The sequence below is a fragment of the Schistocerca nitens genome, chromosome 2, assembly GCF_023898315.1.
Source record: "Schistocerca nitens isolate TAMUIC-IGC-003100 chromosome 2, iqSchNite1.1, whole genome shotgun sequence".
In the NCBI taxonomy this organism is placed as follows: domain Eukaryota; kingdom Metazoa; phylum Arthropoda; class Insecta; order Orthoptera; family Acrididae; genus Schistocerca; species Schistocerca nitens.
This window is the reverse complement of record NC_064615.1, coordinates 640,019,939-640,043,096: the sequence shown is the minus strand read 5'-3', so window position 1 is coordinate 640,043,096 and position 23,158 is coordinate 640,019,939. Positions and strand designations below refer to the sequence as shown.

At 37.2% G+C, this 23,158-nt stretch overlaps 1 protein-coding gene across 2 annotated transcripts in view; it reads right to left on the bottom strand.

Annotated features, from left to right (window-relative positions):
* Positions 1–23,158, bottom strand: part of LOC126234535 (von Willebrand factor C and EGF domain-containing protein-like) — a 138,820-nt gene that overhangs the window by 22,923 nt on the left and 92,739 nt on the right. For both annotated transcript variants that reach the window (XM_049943231.1, XM_049943232.1), the window contains exons 6-8: positions 21,289–21,411; positions 21,009–21,074; positions 16,152–16,328 (exon numbers count right to left, since the gene is read on the bottom strand). In XM_049943231.1, the coding sequence (XP_049799188.1) occupies positions 16,152–16,328; positions 21,009–21,074; positions 21,289–21,411 (366 nt within the window). The remainder of the gene's footprint in view (positions 1–16,151; positions 16,329–21,008; positions 21,075–21,288; positions 21,412–23,158) is intronic.

Genomic DNA, 23,158 nt, shown 5'->3' with positions numbered 1-23,158 from the left:
TTTATTATAAAGATGTGTTGATAAAAATGATAAAAGTTTGTACATGATGTAAATATGTAATATTTTATACTGTTCTGTACTTTGGACAGTCCAATATCATGAATTTGATAATACAGGCACTAAATAAATAGATAAACACATTGAATAAATAAGTGGAAAATCAGCTCTAACCTACATGTATCTCTCAAACTCAGCTAGCAGAAAGACACAAATGATATGAAAATGATACACTATGCACTAATCCAGTTGACATTAAGTTACAATATAGTTTTATAGGGAGGTGCCTCCAAACCAAACATTAATAGAATATTCGAATCACATATACCTATACAAACTCCTGTGTTGGACAAAACTCAGATATGCTCCTGATACTCAAGACGACAACAACCATCACACAAGAAAGTGGAACGTCTTCTGTGAGCCAATTCACAACACAATGAAATACACGACAGTCCCATCATATGCAGGAACAATTGCCCTAGAAAAAATCTCTTTGAACTTTTAAAAACCTTTACATAAAATCTCTCAAAATTTACTTGCCAGAAAACTGTTCCTAGAGAATTAATGATTTTCTATGCACTACAGTTAAATTTTAGGACAAGTTTCAATGCAATCACTGTATATAAATAAAGGGAAGTCACTTACGTTACAGGTACAAATAGTATAAATTATGTAAATAATAATTTTAATTCACCATGAAATAGGCCTAAAATATTATTGCAAAAATCATAATTTGCTAAATGGTTAGTAAACAATGTACACTTATCAATGCATGTATTATAATTTTACCTGATCCACACAATGTATTTTGTCTATGGATCTAATAAATAAATGTATATTCTATAATGTCAAGATCAACTGTGAGAGTATAATATGATTTGCATTCTATTATCTTAACATCTATACCAGAATGCTAGCCCATTTTATCAGCACAATACACATGTTTTTCATATATTGTTCCTTTAGTCGAGCTGTCAGCCTCCATGTCACACCATTTACTGAAAACAGACTGGATTCTTAACTTCACAATATTTCCTTTAATAAAGTGGACACGTGTATCTATAATTTTTTTTTTTCCTTTGTGGATAGCAGTCTGTCCAGCCTTATTTCTCTCTGACTTGTCACAGTATATGACTAATGCATCATGTTCTTGTTGACCAAGTTCAGTTTGAAACTGTTCAAGCCACAAAGCATCCTGAACAGCAGATATCATCATATTGCTTGTTTATGCACTAGAAGATATCTTAAAATTTATTTCAAATAAGTAAATAATGGTTTCCATAACAATTGCAGTGTTAACTTAATGTTGAAGATCAGGTCTTTTCAAGTAGCAGGAGAGTGGGACATGTGAGTGGAATTAGATGAGAGACTACCCGAGAAAGTCTGAACTAAAATATGAAAGGAAGGAGAGACATGAGTCATCTAAGTAAATGAGAGACATAGTTTGTGGATATGGAACAGGCATATGCCCAATCCATGTGTGTATGCAGACAACACTATCTTATCTGCAGAAGGTTTGTCTTTTATTTTAGCAGTTTTTTTTATCAAATTTTGCATTCACTTCAAGTCAACAATCTATGTTCCATTGATGCACTTCTTTCAGTCAAGATTAAGCACACCTGTTCTATTATTATAGGTTACATTCATGCAAATACACTGCCTTGTTTTGTCAATATCTTTCATTCATAATTTTTGTCCTTTTATAGCTCTAGTTTATTTGAAGATGCTGATGACTATCAAAAGTTAATATACTATCTATTGACCTCTGAGAAATAACATTACTGATTTGTTGCCGTAACAACAGACTGAAGGATGGATTCGTGACCTTTTGAGTCCCATCTCAAAACAGTATAATATTCATCTTAAGATTCCACTGCTGGTGAACTTGCTTCAGGTCATACAGGACCTAGTATAACAGAATAATTTGCTGTCTTGAGTGCATCTCTGATTGTGGTATACAGATTGGGTCAGGAGGAAAGGTACAGTATGTGCTCTGAAGGATGGCAGTATTAGTGATTCTGAACAAAACATCTCATATGAACATATGTCTTGTTCTTACAGTTTCTGAGGAAACTGATGAAAACAATGGGGAACAGGACAAAGGTAGGAAATAATAAATGAAACATTGTGATCTAATGCTTTGTTTACTCATGTAAGTTTCCTCACAAACATTGTTCAAAAAGACCATAAACTGCAATACTCGTGGAATTAAAGCTGTGAGGATGGGGCGTGAGTCATGCTTGGGTAGCTCAGTTGGTAGAGCACTTGCCCGAGTTTGAGTCTCGGTCCAGCACACAGTTTTAATCTGCCAGGAAGTTTCATATGAGCACACACTCCACTGTAGAGTGAAAATTTCATTCTCTAACTGCAATACATTTTACACCTTTTGTAGACAGCTACTGTATTGCTGGTCTGCCAGTTTGTATGGTCCTCTACTTGAGCACATGCATGTATAACATTAGCAAGTAGTTCCATGTAGTAGTAAATGTCCTGGCTGTTGTTTCCATTGAAATGTCAGTAAGTGGAGCAACATGTTCCATTAATGAATAAATACTATGTTCTAAATAAAAACTGTCCAAAACCACAGAAAGAAAATTTCAGTGCTGTGGGAAATTGCTCAGAAGCAACTATTGACTAAAACAGTGCCAGAGTAAACTCATTACTGCCATGTACCTTTAAACATAAAAATCATGTTAATGCAACATTTGAAAATATGGAACACAAAACAGAAAAACAAACAGTGAAGAAAAAAGAAATCTACATATTATCGATGAGTCATGGTAGGGAATTAGCTACAGTCATGTCTGATATCCAGTCAGAACATAAAGTCATTGGAATTTTGAAGCCTGGACCTCCTTTGTGAGAAGTGTTAAAACTGTGAAACCACAGAAAAAAAATTGTGTGAACTGTGCAGTAATCAGTGGAGGAAATGATGTGTACAAAAACCAGAGTAGCCATGCAGTAAAAGCACTGTTGGAATAGCTCGGAAAAATTTCACAAGACAAGGCATTTGTTGTAAGCATTCCACACAGACATGACTTAACTGAAAACTCTTGTGTAAATAAAGAAATCTTCGCAACAAACAGAAGATTCAGGAGTATTTGTAGCAATTTTGTGCACACAACTTTCATCGCAGCAACCAGTTGTGTCAGGAGCATTTTACCAGACATGGACTGAGTATTCCACCAACAAGTGCAAATCCACATGAAAACTAATAAATAGTATTGCTAAAAATAAAAGAAACAAGAAAATTACTATATGTACCCAGTTGTTAAACCGGCTGAGGAAGTAGGAAATTCTATTCTTGGACCTGATATCAGTTCATTAGAGATTCTTGCAAAAACTGTTTGCAAACCACTGGCTAACACACACTTCTGCTTTCTCTGAGGTCTCTCCTAGTCTCATCCTAAGAATAGTAAACAGGTAAAACCATCAGACAGTGTAGATTTAAATAACATCTTGTAACTTACTAAAGAAAGTACTGTATTTTGTATCTCTTAACATATTGTACAAACAAGTGCATAGCTGAGTGATATTTTCCTGATGAGCTAGAAGTGTGTTGGGTAGTTCAAATACATAAAAAAGGAGATACTGAGTTACTGTCAAGTTACAGGCCAATTTCTATACTCCCGGCTTTTTTAAAAGTACTCAAATGTGTAATTTACCAACAATTATATATTTACTTGGAATAATCAGTGAATCACAGAATGGTTTCAGGAAAAACTTTGATGCTATATACTCTGTAGTCAAATTCATACATCAAGTGTTTGAAGATAACAGCTTTCCTCAAGCCACTTTGTGATCTACATAAAGCCTTTGTGTAGGACACACACTGCTTCTGGAAAAAATTAAATTCTACAGCATTGAAAGAAACAGCCTTAAACTACTAAAATCTTATCTACAGTGCCACAGGTAACTTGTCTGTGTTGGCAAGGGAATTTTGAGGATAGAACATATTCAGATAGGTGTTCCCAAGTATCCGATTGGGCCCTTTATGTTCCTAATAGTAATCAATGATGTGCCATCATTTATAAAGTCTAGTACAGTTCTATTACAGATACAACTTTTCTTCATTGTAGGAATGATCTCAGCAACCTTAAAAGTCTTGCAAAGACAATGGGCCAAGCTTCCAACTGGTTGAAAGCAAATGGCTTCTTATTTAATAACAAAACACAGCACATAGTTTTTAGTCTGAAGACAAGCTTTTGTCAGATGATCCTACTTACAATAAATTCTTATGAGTATATTTAGACAGTAAATTATCTTGGGGTTGACATATACAATAAATTTGCTGTAAGCTATCAAGAGCAACGTATCTGTTAAGGTGACTTATGGATTGTGTACCTGGAAAGTATGTTAGAATATCCTTTTTTTTTCTTCCAGAGCATACTAACATACGGTATTATTTTATGGAGGAACTCTAGTTGTGTGCAGGACTTCCAATACTGCAGAAAAGAGCTATTAGGGTAATTACTGGTTGTTCTTATAAGGCACACTGTAAACAATACACTATGTTTCAATTTACACACAAAAGAAGCTACCAGAAGCAAAATATAGAGGGAACAGATGACTTTGTACCCTATACCACAGGCTGTCAAAATCACTTAGTAGTTATCGACTCATGGGGGCACAATTTATTTAATAAGATTCCATAATCTGTACGAGATTTAGCCGTACAAGCCTTCAAACAAATACAGTATGACTGGCTAGTTATCCACTCATTCTACAACATAAATGACTATTTAAACTTTAATATAATATTGGAACACTAATAACAATCCTGTTGTTTCTTTTAAATTATCAATTTTATTGCATAGTATGTGTGATGATGTCTATTGCTATAATGGCTGAATGACAATAAAAAAATTAATCATCACATCTCCATATCATATATCATCATCCACAACAAACATACAAGACAGATGCCATGAAGACCTATCAGAACCCTACTGCTGGAAGCAGTGGGCCCAATAAGTCACTGTGTATATGGGAAAAAATGCCTGGTTTCACAAAAATGACCTATGGCCAGTAATGACAACACAATGTAGTTAAATGTAGGTTTGGTCATATTTGCATGTGACTGCTGGTGTGGAAGGACAAGCAACCAACACCCGTGATTTTAAAAGAGCCGCAGGTAGGATATGGTTAAGAAAAAGTCATATGTTCTTTTGAAGTTTATTGTTCAGAATCTCTGATACTAACATCCTCTAAATCACGCACCATTCCTCCTGACACACCCCGTATAAATTTCAGTGTCGGTCATCTCATGCATCCTTCAGATCCTTCTCTAGGTTGTATTAAGCAGCCAACGCACAGAGGTAATAATGTGAAGCGTACCTTACTATTAGTGAGTGGACGTAATGCTTGCCAGCACCCTTTCACAGAAAACATCCTTTAACCACATAGCTTGCCTTGTGCCATGCTCTTTCTCCCTTTCCATTGGTTTTCAGTTTAAATACTGATTGACAAGAAAAAGCTTTTTGTTGAGGAAGAGCTACTGATGTCCACGATTTATTTTTCTCCAAGGAGTCACATTCTTCAATTGTGCTTCTCCCACAGATCACCATCAGCTGATAAAACTTCAACAGTTTAAAGCTCATTCAGACATGAAAGTAGACAAAGTAAATCAATCATCCTCTTCTTTCTCCCCATACTTAATAGCCTATTTGCATGGGTATCATTTGTATCTCATACCAGAGTATGTGTTTCTATTCTCTCCTCAGGTACGTACAACTCATTATCACCACCCTATTGACACATCATTACTCACTCAGGCTCATGATAGAAGTGTCATTGTAATTCGTGGGGTTATGCAATGTCTGTATGTCTTGTTTAATGTCTTCAGGTGAATCAGTGTTACTTGTGGATGTACAACTAAGTATACTTCACCGCAGTTTTGTACATTTTCTAAAAGTACCATGTTTCTACTCTTAATGGTGTTGTCCGAGTCAAGATCAGGCAGGCAGTATGCTTTGGAATGTTTACAACAGCCTGTAAAAACTAGTTCATTGGACTGAATCCCACCTCTAGTATTTTTCAGCTCGAGAATAAAGCCTTAACATTCAAGTCAAAAAGTTCCCATATTTGATCAATCTAGTTTAATGACTGACAGCACCTACAAAGAGGCCCTTTTTCCTTTGGCAGGTAAATTATTATTTATTTTTGTTACAGCCATCTACGGGCTACATTTACACAACTTCCCTCACTTGCTAAAGTTCTCTTTCTTCCTCTTTCGCCAGTACTACCCTATCCGTTGGCTCACTCATGCACGTTCTTCTGCTGAGAATACTCTGTTCTTCCTCAAAGGAATCCTTCACCTCCACAACCTTTTTCCTAATCTGCCTGTTCACAATTTCCCTCTGCCATAATCCCGCATTTTTTCTAGATCACAGTGCGTTTCTTTCACCCATGGAACTTGGGTCTTCCTGTTCTCCTGGAAGACAAGAATCTTGTTAGCAAGCCTCCGATTCAATTCTTTTAATATGTTCATAGAAAGACAGTCTTCTTTTCTTCATTGTGGTGGTGATATTTTCAAATCTTTGATAAAGTTCTTGGGTAAATTATTGATAATATAGGCTATAGCTTCCAACCAGAACTGATAGGTAAACTAGCACCAAACAACGTACACCTAATGTGCGATATTTGTTTTTTTTCCCAGTGCAATAAGATAAACTGACTGTTACTAGAATATTTATTCTGTAATTGTAAACCACAGAAAAAACAAGTAGCAGAGACAATAATCAGTGCCAAAGAGCACTAATATATTAAATCTGTGGCTATACGGCTCATACAACCAAAACTCCACTAAATCCAGAGCCAAAACCAATGACCGAACACTTTTGTTAAACTTTACACAAAAATCCTCAGCCCCACAGACATTTCATCCTACAAAGCCCTCACCCCTCACTTTCAACTCTCCACCCAAAGTTAACCACATTGCACTAATTAAAGACTTACTCTCCTCCCAGTCCTTGCAATGAAAGAACTTCTTTTCCACAAATTCTTTGAACCAAAGCCAGCCTAATCGTCACCCTCCCTGTTCATGCCACCATCAAACTGTGGTCCACCATTTCTGGTCAACTTCCAGGAATTCCACACACACACACACACACACACACACACACACACACACACACACACACACACACTCTCTCTCTCTCTCTCTCTCCATACCCTGGTATCCTTCTCCCTTCCCCACCCCACTCCAGATTGCTGCTTGCATCTGACATGACATTATTGCATTCTGGCTGAAGTGGCTGGAGATAGCAGTTATGTGTGGTGCATGAAATGTGCTCAGGCTCAAGATTGATGTGTCACTGTCATTTGTGAAACTACACAATGTCTGTATGTCCCTCACATTATCTCCTGGCTTTTTCTATTTAATTTCTTCAGGTGCGTAGTGTGTGGATGTGCAACTAAGTATATTTTGTCACAGTTTTTTTGCAAGTCCGAAAAGTACCATGTTTGTACTCTTAATGATGTTGTCGAAGTCAAGATTGTGTGTGTGTGTGTGTGTGTGTGTGTGTGTGTGTGTAGTAAATAGAGCTGATTAATTTCAATGAACCCACACATTCCATGTTGTATGTCACAGCCATCATGCATAAAATTTAAATTGCAGCCCTTTTTAACCACTGAACTAAGTGACAGAATGTTAACAGCATCTTAGGTATGAGGGTAATCCCAAAAGTAAGGTCTCTCTCTCCCCCCCCCTCTCTCTCTCTCTCTCTCTTTTTTTTTTGTGTAATTACATAGACCTGTTTATTTCTACAATGGTTTACATCAGTTTACAGCTTGAACATTTAGCTGAATCACTTTCTGGCCAAATGTTCTTTTAACCTAGGGAACAGGTGATAGTCACTGGGTGCTGAGTCAGGACTATAGGGTGGGTGGGTGATTATGTTCCACTGAAACTGTTGTAGGAGAGCAACAGCTTGCAGAGTGACATGGATGAGCGTTGTCATGGAGAATGTGTACGCCCTTGCTCAACATTCCTCTTCCCTGGTTCTGAATTGCCCATTTGAGTTTTTTCAGAGTCTCACAGTACCTGTCAGCATTAATTGTGGTCCCCAGCGATTCAATTCTGATGACGAGGTGAAAGAAGAAGTTCGTAACTTTCTGAACAGCATGGTGGTGAGCTGGTATGACATGGGCATACAAAACTGCCACAGCGTCTCCAAAAATGCATCAACAGAAATGGTGATTATGTCAAAAAATAGCTAAATGTTCAAGCTGTAAACTGATGTAAACCATTGCAGAAATAAACAGGTCTATGTACTTATAAAAAATAGACATTACTTTGGGATTACCCTTGTAGATGAAATGTATCTTTTGCTTGACTGTTTTGTTGCCATTTAGTATCAAATTTACATTTTCTATACTTTCTACAGGAAGTGATGTCTTGTTGACAATATTGACAGCTTCTGGTGAGCTTCATTCATCATACATCCAACCACATCAATTTGCCATGTGAACTGAGGCACTCAGTCAGCATGCTGTATGTCTAAATTCATTGAATGTGAAGCTCTTAAACCTTCAGTGAATGTTTATTTTCCTCAGATTTACTTTTTGCCTTTTCTTCACTATGTGGCAATACATGGCAGGGTGATTGTACATGTTGTTCATTGCGTTTTGCATTTTTTGCTTATGCACCTATTTTCTCTGAACAGACCTTTTTCTTATAAATAATTCTGAACTCTCTAGTCTTTACATTTCCTTTTAAATCTTCATTTTTATTTGGTCTGCATTGATTCTTATTCTCAGTATTTAAATTTCCATTATCATTTTCTTGCTTTGTTTCAGGCAAATTGACCAACATGATTCTTCCAATCTACTTTTCATTGACACAAAAATTCATATTTCCTCATTTGGGAATGATTCACACTATATTTTTCACATAGTGTTCAACACATGTAGACATTTCCCAAGTACAGGTATTGAGGTTCTTCAGTAAGACCATGTCCGCATAAGTCTCATTCCAGATTCCTCCAATTTTTCTCAGTCATCCTTAGTTTGGATGCATGTCATATATGCATTATCATTGGTCTCGCCTTGACTTCTCTCGTCAGAATGTGAATATCACAAATTCAGTCCCAAAGACACTCAAGTTCTAAATGACTTTGTACTGAAACATGCAACTCTCACAGTTATCATATCCATCATTTTCCTCAGTACTGCACTGATTACAGTTGGCAACTGATATCTTGCATTAAATACAGGAGAAACAAAGAGTAATACTACACATATATGATCGCTAAAATTACATTGTCAACAGCAACTCACAAGACAACCTGGAAACTTTTCACTAAATCTTAAATCACATATTTGCAACCTGCACCTGGAAACCACATCTGTATCCATGAAGGATATCCATGTGATTAATTACAATTAAACTGAATTATTAAACACACTGACAGGTTACGCAATTTTCTTTACTTTAAATATTATATGCAAAACAGCAAGTGAATTGTGTATACTTTGAAGTCTCATGAACAACTGGAAGAGTGTGAAATGATTTGCATTCTAATACCTAACATGGGTATAGTATTGACAGTAACTATGAACTATACTACAGGGTTACTATTAAAAGATTTTGATGCTTGTGCAGAGCCCCTAATCACAGTTTCTGCTCTGGAAACTAGGATAGATGGTGATCTGTGGCATCTCTGCACAACACTAATGCACACACAGTTTCAGAGCACATCATTCATTGTACATTGTTGAACATGAAACTGCAACAGACCACAATATGAGCATATTATTCTGCCTATTCACCACCACACATCAAGCCCCACTGGTGACCCATGGCAGTTGCACAATTTTTACAGAATCTGGAAACAAGAAACACTACCTTCCCACCAAAACTAAGGACACTGTGACCACCAAGGATTATTGGGACCTTTTGCCAGCATTAATAGTGCTTCTAGTGGGCTGCATATGCCAACAACCAATATGGAATTATCCAAGTACAAAGCTACAGGTTAAAGTTACTACAACCCGCCCCCTACTCATGTACATGAATGTGTGTATTTCACGTGCCACAGTTCTGTGTACCTTTCATGGATCTTATAGACTACTTTCTGATGGGGGAGCAGAAGAGACTGCTAATGATTGGCATCACTAGACCTACATCAGATATGTGTATTCATACTACTCCTGATTTGACATTTACTTCTGCTCTTGTTTTTGAGGTGATGAATCCATTTCAGCCCCTTTGTGGAACCTGGTAACCAGTTCATGCACAAAGATATGCAGGCTATCTACCATGCCATGACCAATCAAGGGAGTTATATTTGACAATACTACCACACTTACTCAGTCAGTGCCACATGAACACATTTCCATCAATGTACACATTGTGCACTGTGTGTTACCGAAACTGCCAGATTTCGAGCTGGAGCAACCACAAACTTGGTTCAGCAGTGTAGAATTTGTGTTTTCAACACACATCATCATTGACAATATAGCAAACTATGACACATTACTGTGTAACATTGGAGAGTACACATATCTGTTACTTAGTGCTGTCACTATCTACCTTTTGTAAATTTGAGATGGCTAAGGCAGGCTTATTACAAATATTATGCAAATCTGCACAAAAAATCTGCCAGGAGATTTTCTCAGAGCAGCTGCATGGACACACTACTCCACAATTTTAGTACCACCTATGAACCTCAGTGGATACAAGATCAATACCAGACAACACATTGTGGTCCATATAGGTGATTAAATTGCCTCATGTTATTCAAGTATCCTTAATAACAAATTAAGGTCTCAGGAAAGAAGCTTAACTACAGATTGCTGACCATGTTTTTGCATCACAAGATGGACATTCTCACTACTCAGCAGCCACTGGTGAACCACACACACAAGGCAGCCATTTAACACTACAAAGTTGTGTGCATTACCCAAGCAGAGCTGAACACATCCACAGATTTAAAATGCTCCCACCACAGATCAAGCCCTCCCTGCTAATGTACTGCAATGTGATGTGATCAGCCAGCACCACACACTACTCAGAAAGATACTGCGAAGAGCAACTGGCGATTGCATTCAAGGTAAAGTCAACTGATCTCTGTTGGCAGTTACTCCACAGCATGCCAAGTTCTTAATGCCTACATTACATGAACTTCAGCAGTTACATTTCTCACTAATTTTACAGCTGATTGCAATGAATCAGTAGTACATGTATAACAAAATAGAACATCTGTCATTACAGGAGGAGAATTCTCTGTTACGCAAGACTTTTTATAGCTGGTGCAATGAACTTTGGGCAAAACATTAGCTATCAACACTGAAGATCTTCTCAGTTACCAAAATTAACTGTCAGCCATCACTTGATTATGTTGTTACGGGCATACTACAAAATGTGGAGAACCTGCAGAAGAGGATACAGAACTTCAAAGTCAGTCCCAGGACAATAAGGATTACTAATACTTGGACGAGCTGCTACCCAAACTTTATTGGGCTTGGATGCACTGGATACTGAAGGCATCAAGGACCTATGCCACTAATGCAGAGGAGCAGTACACAGCATCCACAACTGCATCGAAAAACTGGGATCACCACCAACTTCTCTTCAAAACAACATTATCCCAGGATTAACTTAACACTCACAGGTAAGTGACACTGCACTGTGATGGGAACTCCCATGCATGTGTGATTAGTGTTTATGAACTCCATACCCATCATCACATTAAGGGGAGTGTGGCACACAGAATAGAGACTACCAAAGGACCATTCATCTTTCACAAAACAAGGCAGCTAACCCCTGCTGAATCACAGGTATGGACAAGTTGTTTTTAAAAAGATCTTATGTCGTTCAAACAGTGCAAGGGCTTTCTGATATACTTAGTCCCCAAGAAGGAGTGTGTTTCAAATGTGTTGAGATTACAGAGCTCTCAATTCATCGATATACTGATGGCTGAAGAGGACATTCCAAAGATGGTTATAATTACAGCCTTTGCAATGTGAGTTTTTGTAGATGCCAGTTAACTCGCATGCAGACTTGGCAGCACTTTATTGATTACACTCTAAGCAAGTTTTCTTCCTGGGTGATGTGTTAATTTTTTCATCTTCACTTCAACAAATTATCAACTATGCTAGCAGTCACTGCCATTTTTGAGACATCCCTTGTCACAGGCTGTGATCAGACAAATAAAACTGATGCTTAAGCTTATCAAAGTACAGAAATTCTGAAAGTTTTTGGGGATGGTAAATTTTTACAGGTGACATATCATGCAAGCTGTTCCCACAGCTCATTTCACATAAGCTGACATACACAACAGTTATGTTTGTCTTAAGGACACGACTTCCTGGAATTATATGAGGCATTGATGTAAAAAGAGGGGGGGGGGGGGAATGGACAACGTGGTCTCACACGTCACCTGTCTCACATTCACCACACACTGATTGATTTCGGGGAATTAGCAACCAAGCAGGAATAAGACTGACAATGGTGTTCTTGGAAAACACCAACACCAATACCAATTCAAAGTTGGAACACTAATTCATGCCAGTGGCATGATAACCCACAGGACAGGTTGTGCTCTTTAGTTCCAGTAAAATTCCAGACCCGTCTGACAGTTTGCACAACCTGTCACACCCTGCTGTTTGTCCCAGCACAAAACTAGTAACTGAGCTCATTGTTTGGTCGTGGAGAAAAGGTAGTTGCAGAAACTGGACTTGTGCCTGCAAGTGTAACAAGGTAGGGTACCACACCTTTCTGCCACTGGGTACATTTGACGTGCCCCAAGGCCATTTACAATTCTTTCACTTTGACTAGGTCAGATCATTACACGAATAAAACAGATTCAAATGCATTTTGTCTACATTTGATAAGATGGCATGATGGATGGAAGCTATACCCTTAAAGGTCATGACAACCAAGTTAAAGGCATTGTCTTTCTTTAATATGTGGATTGCTCATTTCAGTTGGCAGTTATCAGCCACAAATGACCAGTGGCAACAGTTTGAATCTCATCTCTTCCCTGAACTGTGTACATTGTGGAGTGTGCAACATTACCAAACTACAGCCTATCACCCACAAAGCAAAAGTTCGGTTGAATGATGGCACCATACCCTGACAGTTGCACTGATGTGTCATGATTCAGAATGGACTGGAACATTACTTTAGGTTCTATAGGGAATCTAGACTGCTTATGAGGAAGATCTGAAGTCTTCCCTTGGTGAAATAATGTATAGAAAATGCTTGACATTCCCCATGGATGCATTCCCACCAGTGGTGACCTCGACTGGTCGACAAGGTCAGACAACATGCTGGGTATATGGAAAAAAAAAAAAAAAAAAAATAAAATAAATAAATAAATAAAATAAAAATAAAAATATAAAAAAGAAAGAACAGATTTCCTTCATTTATTACAGACAAACTATGAAAGATAGAAACACATTGAGCATGTTACTGGATAGAGGAAGTTTCAAAGTTTTGCGCATGTGCGCGCATGCACACACACTATGCCATACACTCAACATGAGCACCATGCATTGCTCAATAAACATCAAAATGGTAATCCATTTCATTCCACACATGAATCAACATATCCCTGTTTAATGAACTGACAACAACAACTTGATTTCACAGCTTTGTTATGGTTGGAGAAGGAGGAGGAGATTAGTGTTTAATGTCCCGTCGACAATGAGGTCATTAGAGACGGAGCACAAGCTTGTATTAGGGAAGGATTGGGAAGGAAATCAGCCGTGCCCTTTCAAAGGAACCATCCTGACATTTGCCTGAAACAATTTAGGGAAATCACGGAAAACCTAAATCAGGATGGCAGGAGCCGGGTTTGAACTGTCGTCCTCCCGAATGCGAGAACAGTGCTTTATGGTTGCTGGGACACAATTGCTGTAGTGACTGCAGCTTTTAAGGCTTCATATGGAGGGGTCATTTCTGCACATGCCACACTGTCGATTGAGGAAGCTGAAGTTTGTGGCCTGCCAGTCTTGTGGATTTCTGAGGGTTCCATGTGAATTCATCTTGGATATGCTCAAAATTTTCACCAGACTTTCACGGCTGGCCACTACTCTTCCCTTCACATATGTAACCAACTTCCAAGAATTTTGTATGCCAGTCATAAATCTGCTGTGCAGAGGGGTCTTCTTGTTGAATCGATGGAGGAGTGATGCAGCACTTGCACAATGAACTGACTTCGAGCAAATTCCAGTACACAAAATGATCTCTCGTGGTTTAGTCGCCAAGTTGCTACAAACAAACAAGAGTGCTGTTGTCTTAAAACTTTGAACCTTTTTCTATCCAATGACATGCACAGTGTGTTTCTATCTTTTATAGGTTGTCTGTTATGAACAACTTAAATCTGTTCTTTCCTTTTTCATCACCCAGTACAGCTCATATCTGTCAAGTACTTCCTCACGCTCAGTGTATAGTAGGTTTTCATGCATAAGGCATTGTGGGACTGTACACATGTGATGCTCCATTAAGACACCAATGAAGTAGCCTTCCAAAAACCCCATTCAGTTCCCTACAATCTGCATCCACTTTCAACTGAGGTGGATTTTTGTTCCAAACATTGTTTCTCAGAGGAATTCAACAGCCTGCCACCGTCACCAGGTAATGACAATGGTGAACCTTCTTGTTCTTACTATGGCCAACCACTCTGCCATTAACCCCTTTCTGAACGGCTGTGTTCAGGATTAGTGACCCCTCCAACAACTATATCTTCTGTGATCTGCACTGGAGGAGGGGCTCTGTGCCAACATTTACTGCTTAGATTGATAAACACACACAAAATCAAATGCTAAGAACACAATGTGTGTGCAATGTCTGTCTCTCTTTCTTCTTGTCTTTGTTAATGTTGATAATACTATGTACTTATGAGTTCACATTTACATCTTGTATTATCATTTAGTCCAACAAAGTTTTATATTCTCTGGTCCCAGTATGAGCATCTTGTTCTACCAACTCGCTGACATGGATCAAAAAATTGTCTTGCTCAAATAATATTTGTACTTTATTTTGTAGATTTGTCCTATTTTCATGAAAATGCACCTAAATCACCTAGCATTATACAAGTTGCTGTATATTCTTCCCCAATCACTTAAAATCTTTCCATTATGGCAAAAATTAACAACATTTTTAACATGGTAGTTTCTTCAGTATAACATGTTTGATTAAATGTCCTAAGTTACTTCTATTTTTATAGCTTAATGATAAATACATAACTGCTAAAATGGTGGTACCAAGTCTCTGCACATCACCAAACATTTTTTAAATAAATGAAGCTGAATTTTTATATCATGTGAATATACTGTAACATGTGAAACTATAAAATGCAAAAATACTATAAAAATAGGATTCTTTTGTGAAAATCCTGTAATGTAGAAATATGGAATTATGTTCACCAACATGATCTCACTTCTATACAAATTTTACATAGTTCTTAATGTAATTATAGTATCACATTCAGGAATTTTTGTGGAAAGGAAAACACATTTGTAACATAAATGAAAGTTGTGAACAGGGACCTCAAACTGCAATATTTGTTCCATCTGATTTTTTGTGGCTAATTTCTGTATCAAGAACAGCGAGTTTGCAATACAGGCATATGCATCATGTGAAAGTAATTAGTTTGCAAACTGAAGCAATGTGACAAACTTTGATCTAAAGGCAAAGCTAAAGTATTGAATAATGAAGTGGAATTCTTGCACAAATGAAACCAGGGATTATGAAGACTATTACTGCAACAGTGTACCAGGGATTATAAAGGAGGATGTATACTAAACACTCAACAGAAGGTTACGGTACTATCTAAATATGAAAATGCAATATGAAAGTGTAGGCAATATCTAGCAATACAGCAATAAAACAATGTATAATGGATTGAAAAATAATTACAAAAAACACAACAGCTTTTAGAACTCATTTGCAGTAGTTCAGATATATTGCAGGGAAAGGGAAAAAACTCTAGAATGACAGTTTAGTCAGACTGCTGAAGGAGATCAGACTCTTGTCAAACTGCAGTTATTCAGAGCTTAATGAATTACCACTCATTTATTCTCATTCTCTTTTTAAAAGAAAACTAACTGAAAGTGAATTAATACATCTAATTCCACACTGTGAATGTTTAGTCATCACCTTATCACTTACATACTCTCAAAGACATTGTTGTCAAACTTACAATCATCAAGAGTCTTTGTGGACCTCCATGGACTGCTTTTGCAGTTGCTCTTTTGAATGCATGTGACATGTGGTGGTAGCTGGCAGCTACACTGTTGACATGAGCCACGTTTTTCGCCACGACCCACCAAAATTTCACCTATTTGAAGCTGAATACCACCAAAGTGACACACTGTTCCTGAAAATTATTTATTTGTTAATGTTCACATTTGGCACACAACTGCTGCATAATAATAAACAGATAAAGAAAAGCACAAAATGTTTGCAAAATAAAGGAAAAAGGAAAGATGTTTTACTAGCTTCAAATAAAGCCCAAAAATTAGACATTTTTGCAGGATGGTTCACAGTTGTACTGGTGGTACTTAATGTCCAACAGCAACAATATTTTGGCAGTAGCAATATTCACAGAAACATTGTACCCATTAGACACCAGATATTGGCAGTACTCCCATAAAATGTCAACAAGGAGAGAAGCTAAAAAAAATCAAGACACAGACACTATGTTAGGATTAGTAACATTTTTAATGAAAATTCCTTTGGTGCAAAATTATCCCAAAGGACTGAAAGGGGGGGGGGGGGTGGAACAGAACATTAAGCCACTCACATTTGTGGTAATCCAATGTGTTCCCAATAGTGATGAATATAGCAGTATATTTTGTAGTACATTCCAGATCACTCTAAATGGAAAAAGTAGCACTATCAGCAAAAGGCATAGAATGAACATAAGAAACAGACAAAAGGAACTAAAATATATAAATATGGGGGAAAATAACCCAAAAATTACTATAAAATGAGAGAAAAAAAAAGCAGCTGTCAAGATATGTAAATGAACTTGACACCTCTTTAGTGGGTGTTGCCAAACAGCTAAGTGTCAATAGCTGAAATGCAAGCAGAAGGTGGTATCTAAACAGACTGGAAAGAAACAAAGCAAACAAGATATATGCATGAAGGAAGGAAAGTTAAATTTTAATGTCCTACAACAGTGGGGTCATTGGAAACAAAGCCCAAGCTTAGAGTATGAAAAGGATGGGGGAAGGAAACTGGCTTTGTGCCATTTCAAGGTAACCATTCCAGCATTTGCCTGGAGTGATTCAGGGAAAACATGGACATGGATTTCAGCCATCATCCTTCTGAGTCCAAGTTCAGTGTGCATGAAAGAGCCAGCAATAGAACTGGCACAAGATTATGAGACTGAAAGTAATCACAAGGCTAAGTAACTACAACATAAAATCCTGGGTGATACACAAATAATAGTGTAAGAAAATAAAAACAACCATTGAAGGTATTGAAGGAAGTCATGTGCACGCTGAGCATTACTGCACACTTTGCATTGTATTGCACTTTCATTGTTATCTTTTATCACTATTTGTATAAAATACTACCAGATGTGGAACAAGCCAGTCAAGAAAAGACATGATGGATTCATGTTTTTAGATGATATTATAGATAAATACATGACTCTGCTAGACTCCAGGATGAGCTACATAAAGTAACAAAGCATATTAACAACTTTGAGGAAATGAATAAAAGTGCAGAAGGATGTCACCAGAGGTCTTTCAGTTGTGCACAAAATCTGGAAGTAACACGGTATGAGGCAAGTGTGGCAACTGAAGCAGCAGGAAAAGACAGTGGATGTCAATCAGTGAGCAGTTACAGTGTGCTGTAATGATATTCATCTTCATTACAACAGGGTCTAGAGATGACATTTGGATTAATTCGCAGGGGGAAGAATCATCAGAAAACTGGAAGAAGAGTGAAGTGTGGTGATTATAGCCCAGGAGTTTGGTACTGTTAACAACATTGTTTCATTTGCAAGGGGAGCATTCCAAAACACAGGCACAAAGGAGAGGAGATGGTTCTCACTCACTCACTCACTCACTCACTCACTCACAATGAACCCTGAGGTGGGAACACGTATTACTAGAGAAATTATGTCGTATAGTTGCTGTTTCATACAATGTCTTAATATTGTTATCATTTGTAGGCACAGACCTTACATCTCTCATCCATACACTTCAAAAATTATCAGCTTTGCTGCTTCTATAGATGTCCACAATTGTGGAATTCACTGGTGCAGGATTTTGTTCAAGAACTGACCTCTTGATTATGTCTCATAAATGTTTGATGGGATTCAAATTGGGTAATCTGGGTGGCCAAAACATTCACCTGAATTGTTCAAAATGTTATTCAAACCAACACAAACATAAAAATTCCATCCCTGAATGGCTGCAAATGGTCTCCAAGTAGCCAAACATAACCATTTCCAGTCAATGATCAATTCAGTTGGACCAGAGGACCCAGACCATTCCATGCAAACAGCCCGCGTTATTATGGAGCCTCCACAAGCTTGCACAATGCCTTGTTGATAACTTGGGTCCATGGCTTTGTGGTGTCTGTGCCACACACTAAACTTACCATCAGCTCTTACCAATTTAAACTGGGACTCATCCAACCAGGCCACTGTTTTCCAGTCATCTAGGATCCAACAAAGATGATAATGAGTGCAGGAGAGGCAATGCAGGCAATGTCGTGCTGTTAGCACAGACACACACATCTTTCACCTGCTGCCACAACCCATAAATGCCAAATTTTCTCACACTATACTAATAGATATGTTCATCATATGTCCCACATTGATTTCTGTGATTATTACATGCAGTGTCACTTGTCTGTTAGCACTGACAACTCCATATAAACACTACTGCTCTCATTCATTAAGTGAAGGCTGTTGACCACTGTGTTGTCTGTCGTGAGAGGTAATATTTGAAAATTGGTATTCTTGGCATGCTCTTGACACTGTGAATCTCAAAATATTGAATTTCCTAAGGATTTCTGGAATGTAATTTCCCATGCGTCTTGTTCCAACTACAATTCTGCATTCAGAGTCTTAATTCCTGTTGTGCACCTATAATCATGTCTGAAAACTTTTCACAATAACCACCTGAGTAGAAGTTATAGCTCCACTAATGCACTGTCATTTTGTGCCTCCTGTACATGTTACTACTGCCATCTATATACTGACTTTTAAACATACGAAATATCGTATTCATGATCCATGGAACTAGTATTAATCTAATCTAATCTAATCTAATCTAATCATTGCAGCACTTGATCTGGATGAGCAAAGACTTTTCATTGCCACCGTAACAAAGTATTTTTTTTTGTAACAGACTTCTCTAAATAATTGCAAATACCAATGTGGGTGAGATGTAAGTGAACTTCACTAAATAGTATGAACTGAGTGGTTACTGGGAGCTGATCAAAGACTTATGGGTAAAAGGGTATTTATACCTGGATATAATGATACTTAAATCTTTATAAAACTGTATGGTAGAAATTTACTCTATTAGATAATTATGTATTCAAACAATGACTTGTTTTACATAATGAGTACTTAGTAAAGTACAAAAGGTTCTTAACTATTTTGTGTATCTACCCTGATATTACCTACTTATGAGTACAGTTGACATATTTTAAATTATGATGAACTATGCTAATCTTTTACTAATGACTCCATTGATTAATGAAGGCAGTCATTTGTCCCAAAAAAATTGTGGCAACAAAAGTATAGAGTCAAACTTGGGAATTAAGTGATGCTTACAATATTAACTAACTATTTGTGCATAAATGTTTTGTTTTTATTTTCATCTGTGTCCATAACTGTGACAAGATCCACTAAAATCAGTCATATCAGTGTAAGTGGAAGAGCAATTTATTACAAATGTATTCTTGGACTTTGCTAGAAAATGTTATGTTTTTGTTCACTTAATATGTATGTTTGATTAGTGGTGGACTCCTTCAAAGTAGAACTGACTTGAGTCCATACATTTCTGCATTCTTTCCATTCATTCACAGCTCAGCCACATCTCACTTTCCATGATGCAGAGCTCCTGGACTGTCATTTTTACCTTCCATCAAAGCATAACAACATGGTTAATACTCTACTCTGCCTCAGCTGTGGAGCTAATAAATTTATGAAACTTGTTCCAGTGTAAGGACACAGTTCAGAAGCTGTTTCATATTTATTTTGACGAAGTACATTTTCAGTATCATTAAATACATTTCTCTCTAGAAACATTCTAGAACTACAACAACAAGCACAAATGCATAGCTTGTCAACAAAAGCATCAAATTCTGCCAGATCCAGAGAAATTATTACAGTCAGTTTTAATCTTTAGATTCTATTTTGAGTCTAAACTAGTCCAAGTTAGAAACGCAAACTGAATTTCCAACAAAAGGAAGAAAGACTGGTTTCATCTCCCATTAACATGACAGTCACTATATGGAGCTGAAGCAAGACTGGGGAAGGAAACTGGCTATACTCTCTTCACTGTAACAGGACTGGTATTTGCCCATAGGAATTTAGGGAACTCACAGAAATCCAAATGTGGATGGCTGAATGGGAATTTGAATTGCCCTCCATTGTATGCAACCAAAAACAGATTAGGTGACTTGACAATAACAGGGATATGGGAGCAGAGTTTTGGAGGTGGCATCAGACTCTAGGTGAGCCCAATATGGGGGTAGAGCTTTTAACCTAGCATATTCTGCTTCCCATGTGTATAATTTTGGCCCACCTCACTTATGTATTGAACTATGATGTTGTGCTCATTGAATCTAGGATTTTATTTAGTATCAATGCATTTATTTAATTTGAGGATCATCTGTTTTATTGGCTATAGTGAGATACATCTGAAAAATAAGCCATTTAATAAACATTCAACTGTACCTTAAAACTAAAGGATGGAGTAAATTTAAAACTTGCCTCAATGCCCTGACTAAGATACTACAGATTTTCTCATCATAGAAGAACCAGTACAATTACATCAGAAAATAGGTATTTGAGTGGAAACACTACCTGTAGAATTGACAGATGCTGAGGGCTTCTTTGTTTTCCTGTGAATTACTCTGTCTCCATAACGAGCTGAAATAAATTTGTTGTACTGTAAGTGTGGTGCACTCTACATTTATTATCTCATTAGAAGAACATTATATTCAAGTAAAATTGCACGGGGGGAGAGAGAGAGAGAGAGAGAGAGAGAGAGAGAGAGAGAGAGAGAGAGAGAGAGAGAGAGAAAAAACAGAATAGACAAATTGTTCTGCTTATTAACCTCACAATGACAATAAGGTATACTAACGACAACGCCATTCTATAGGACAGCATGTTTGACTTCCATAGAATATTGGTGCACATCCCTTCTGTAACTCAATTGCCCAATGAAGCTCAAGGCCGCAACTGACTTCACGACATCGTGGTTTAGCTGCAATGATAATGATAACAGTAACTCCAACTAATACATGAATGATCAACAAAATATATATTGTACCCTGTTTAAATCATTTCATAAAATATAGCTAGAAATCCTCCTCGTTAAAATAATTTTTTTTTTTTTTTTACTTATTAGAAGGTCCAGAAACTACAAAATCTGAACTGTGTCAATAAAAAGTATATACTGTTATTCTAGTATGTCTTTATTAGTAGTTGAACCAGAAGAGGGAAAAATACATAAACAAGTAACATAAAAACCTGTTAAAGAGGCAAACAAAAATATAAGTTGCTCACTAGGCAAAAGAAATGAGAAACTATAGGAAATATTTTTCAAATCTAGAGAAGTAATACTTCTTCATGGCACACAATCTGAACTGAGAAAACAGTAAAATAATCTGAACGTAACGTTTAGCACAAAAATGATACAACAGTTGCAAACAATCTACGTATAAATCAGGGAAATTAAATTTGTAGAGAACAACAATGCAGTAAAATACAATCCACTTTATCTGAGTTATTGGCAAAGTTCAGCAATATCACTACATGATTAGCTAAATATGATTTGTTTGACAGAATACAATTGGCTTTGATCGTGTTACAGTAGCTTTAAATTTTTATTCATCAATGCTGTTTGTGTAGTACCTAATGCCATAAGTAACCTGTTTCTCATTTAATCACACCAGACTGCCTCCTTAGCTGAATGTTTAGCAGCACTGCCTTCAGTGCACAAGGCAACAAGTTCGATTCCTGATCTCTCCTCAGATTTTTTTTTCTGTAGTAAGAAGGTCTAATACGGGATCCGATCAGCCCATGTGAATCCAAATTAGGAACTGCTTGAATAAAGAAGCAATGGCATCCTCAGAATTCATCTACTGGCAATTACAGCTAGAGGGATTGGCAACATGCTGATCCTATGTTCCACAAGTATAGATCACTCCTCTTACTGCCTTGTAGGCATGAGCAGCAGTTGGCCAATTGCAAAAAGCCTAATATGTGAGGGGTGTTCATTTTTATGTTTCTATTATACCATGTTTTCTCATTTCATTTCATAAACTAACCATGAAATTGTGAATTTTATATGGACTAGTATACGAGAAAATTTACCAAATTCCAAATATTAAATCTAGGTTTGTAGTCTAGAGTTCATCCCATCAGTTCAGTTCAATATCCTCCTCTAATTCCTTAATGACATTAAATTGCCACATTTTGTTAACAACTCCTTTGATGCAACTGTGCAAAACACACTGTTCCATCTTCTACTGCTACCTGTCTTTCCAACTATTTTACAGGTATAATTTATCTGAGCATGTTGAAACCTGTTAAGTTCTAAAGGACACAATTACTTATCAAGGTGGATTTATAGCAGTAAATCAGACAGCCAGTCAGTTCTAAGCATAATGTTGCCAGGCACATTTAACAACAAATGTGCTGAGTGTTACCAGTGCGCAAAATCTGCTAGTGTCCATCCTCATTCCAGTAATGTTATTTGATGATCATGGTGGACAAATGAACTAATTCATGTACAGACAAGAATTATCACATATAGTTTAATCAGTTTCTCTCTTGGTTAAGGAAATTTTCAGCACTTCTGCTCAAACGTGCTGATTTGCCTTGTCAAGTTGTGACCCATTTATGAAGCCACTCATCCCACTCAGATTTCTGGAATAGTATATGTAATCTAAAGCTTTCTGCAAGAATAAACAATCTCATGGAAGAGGTAGTGACATGTCACAGAAGTC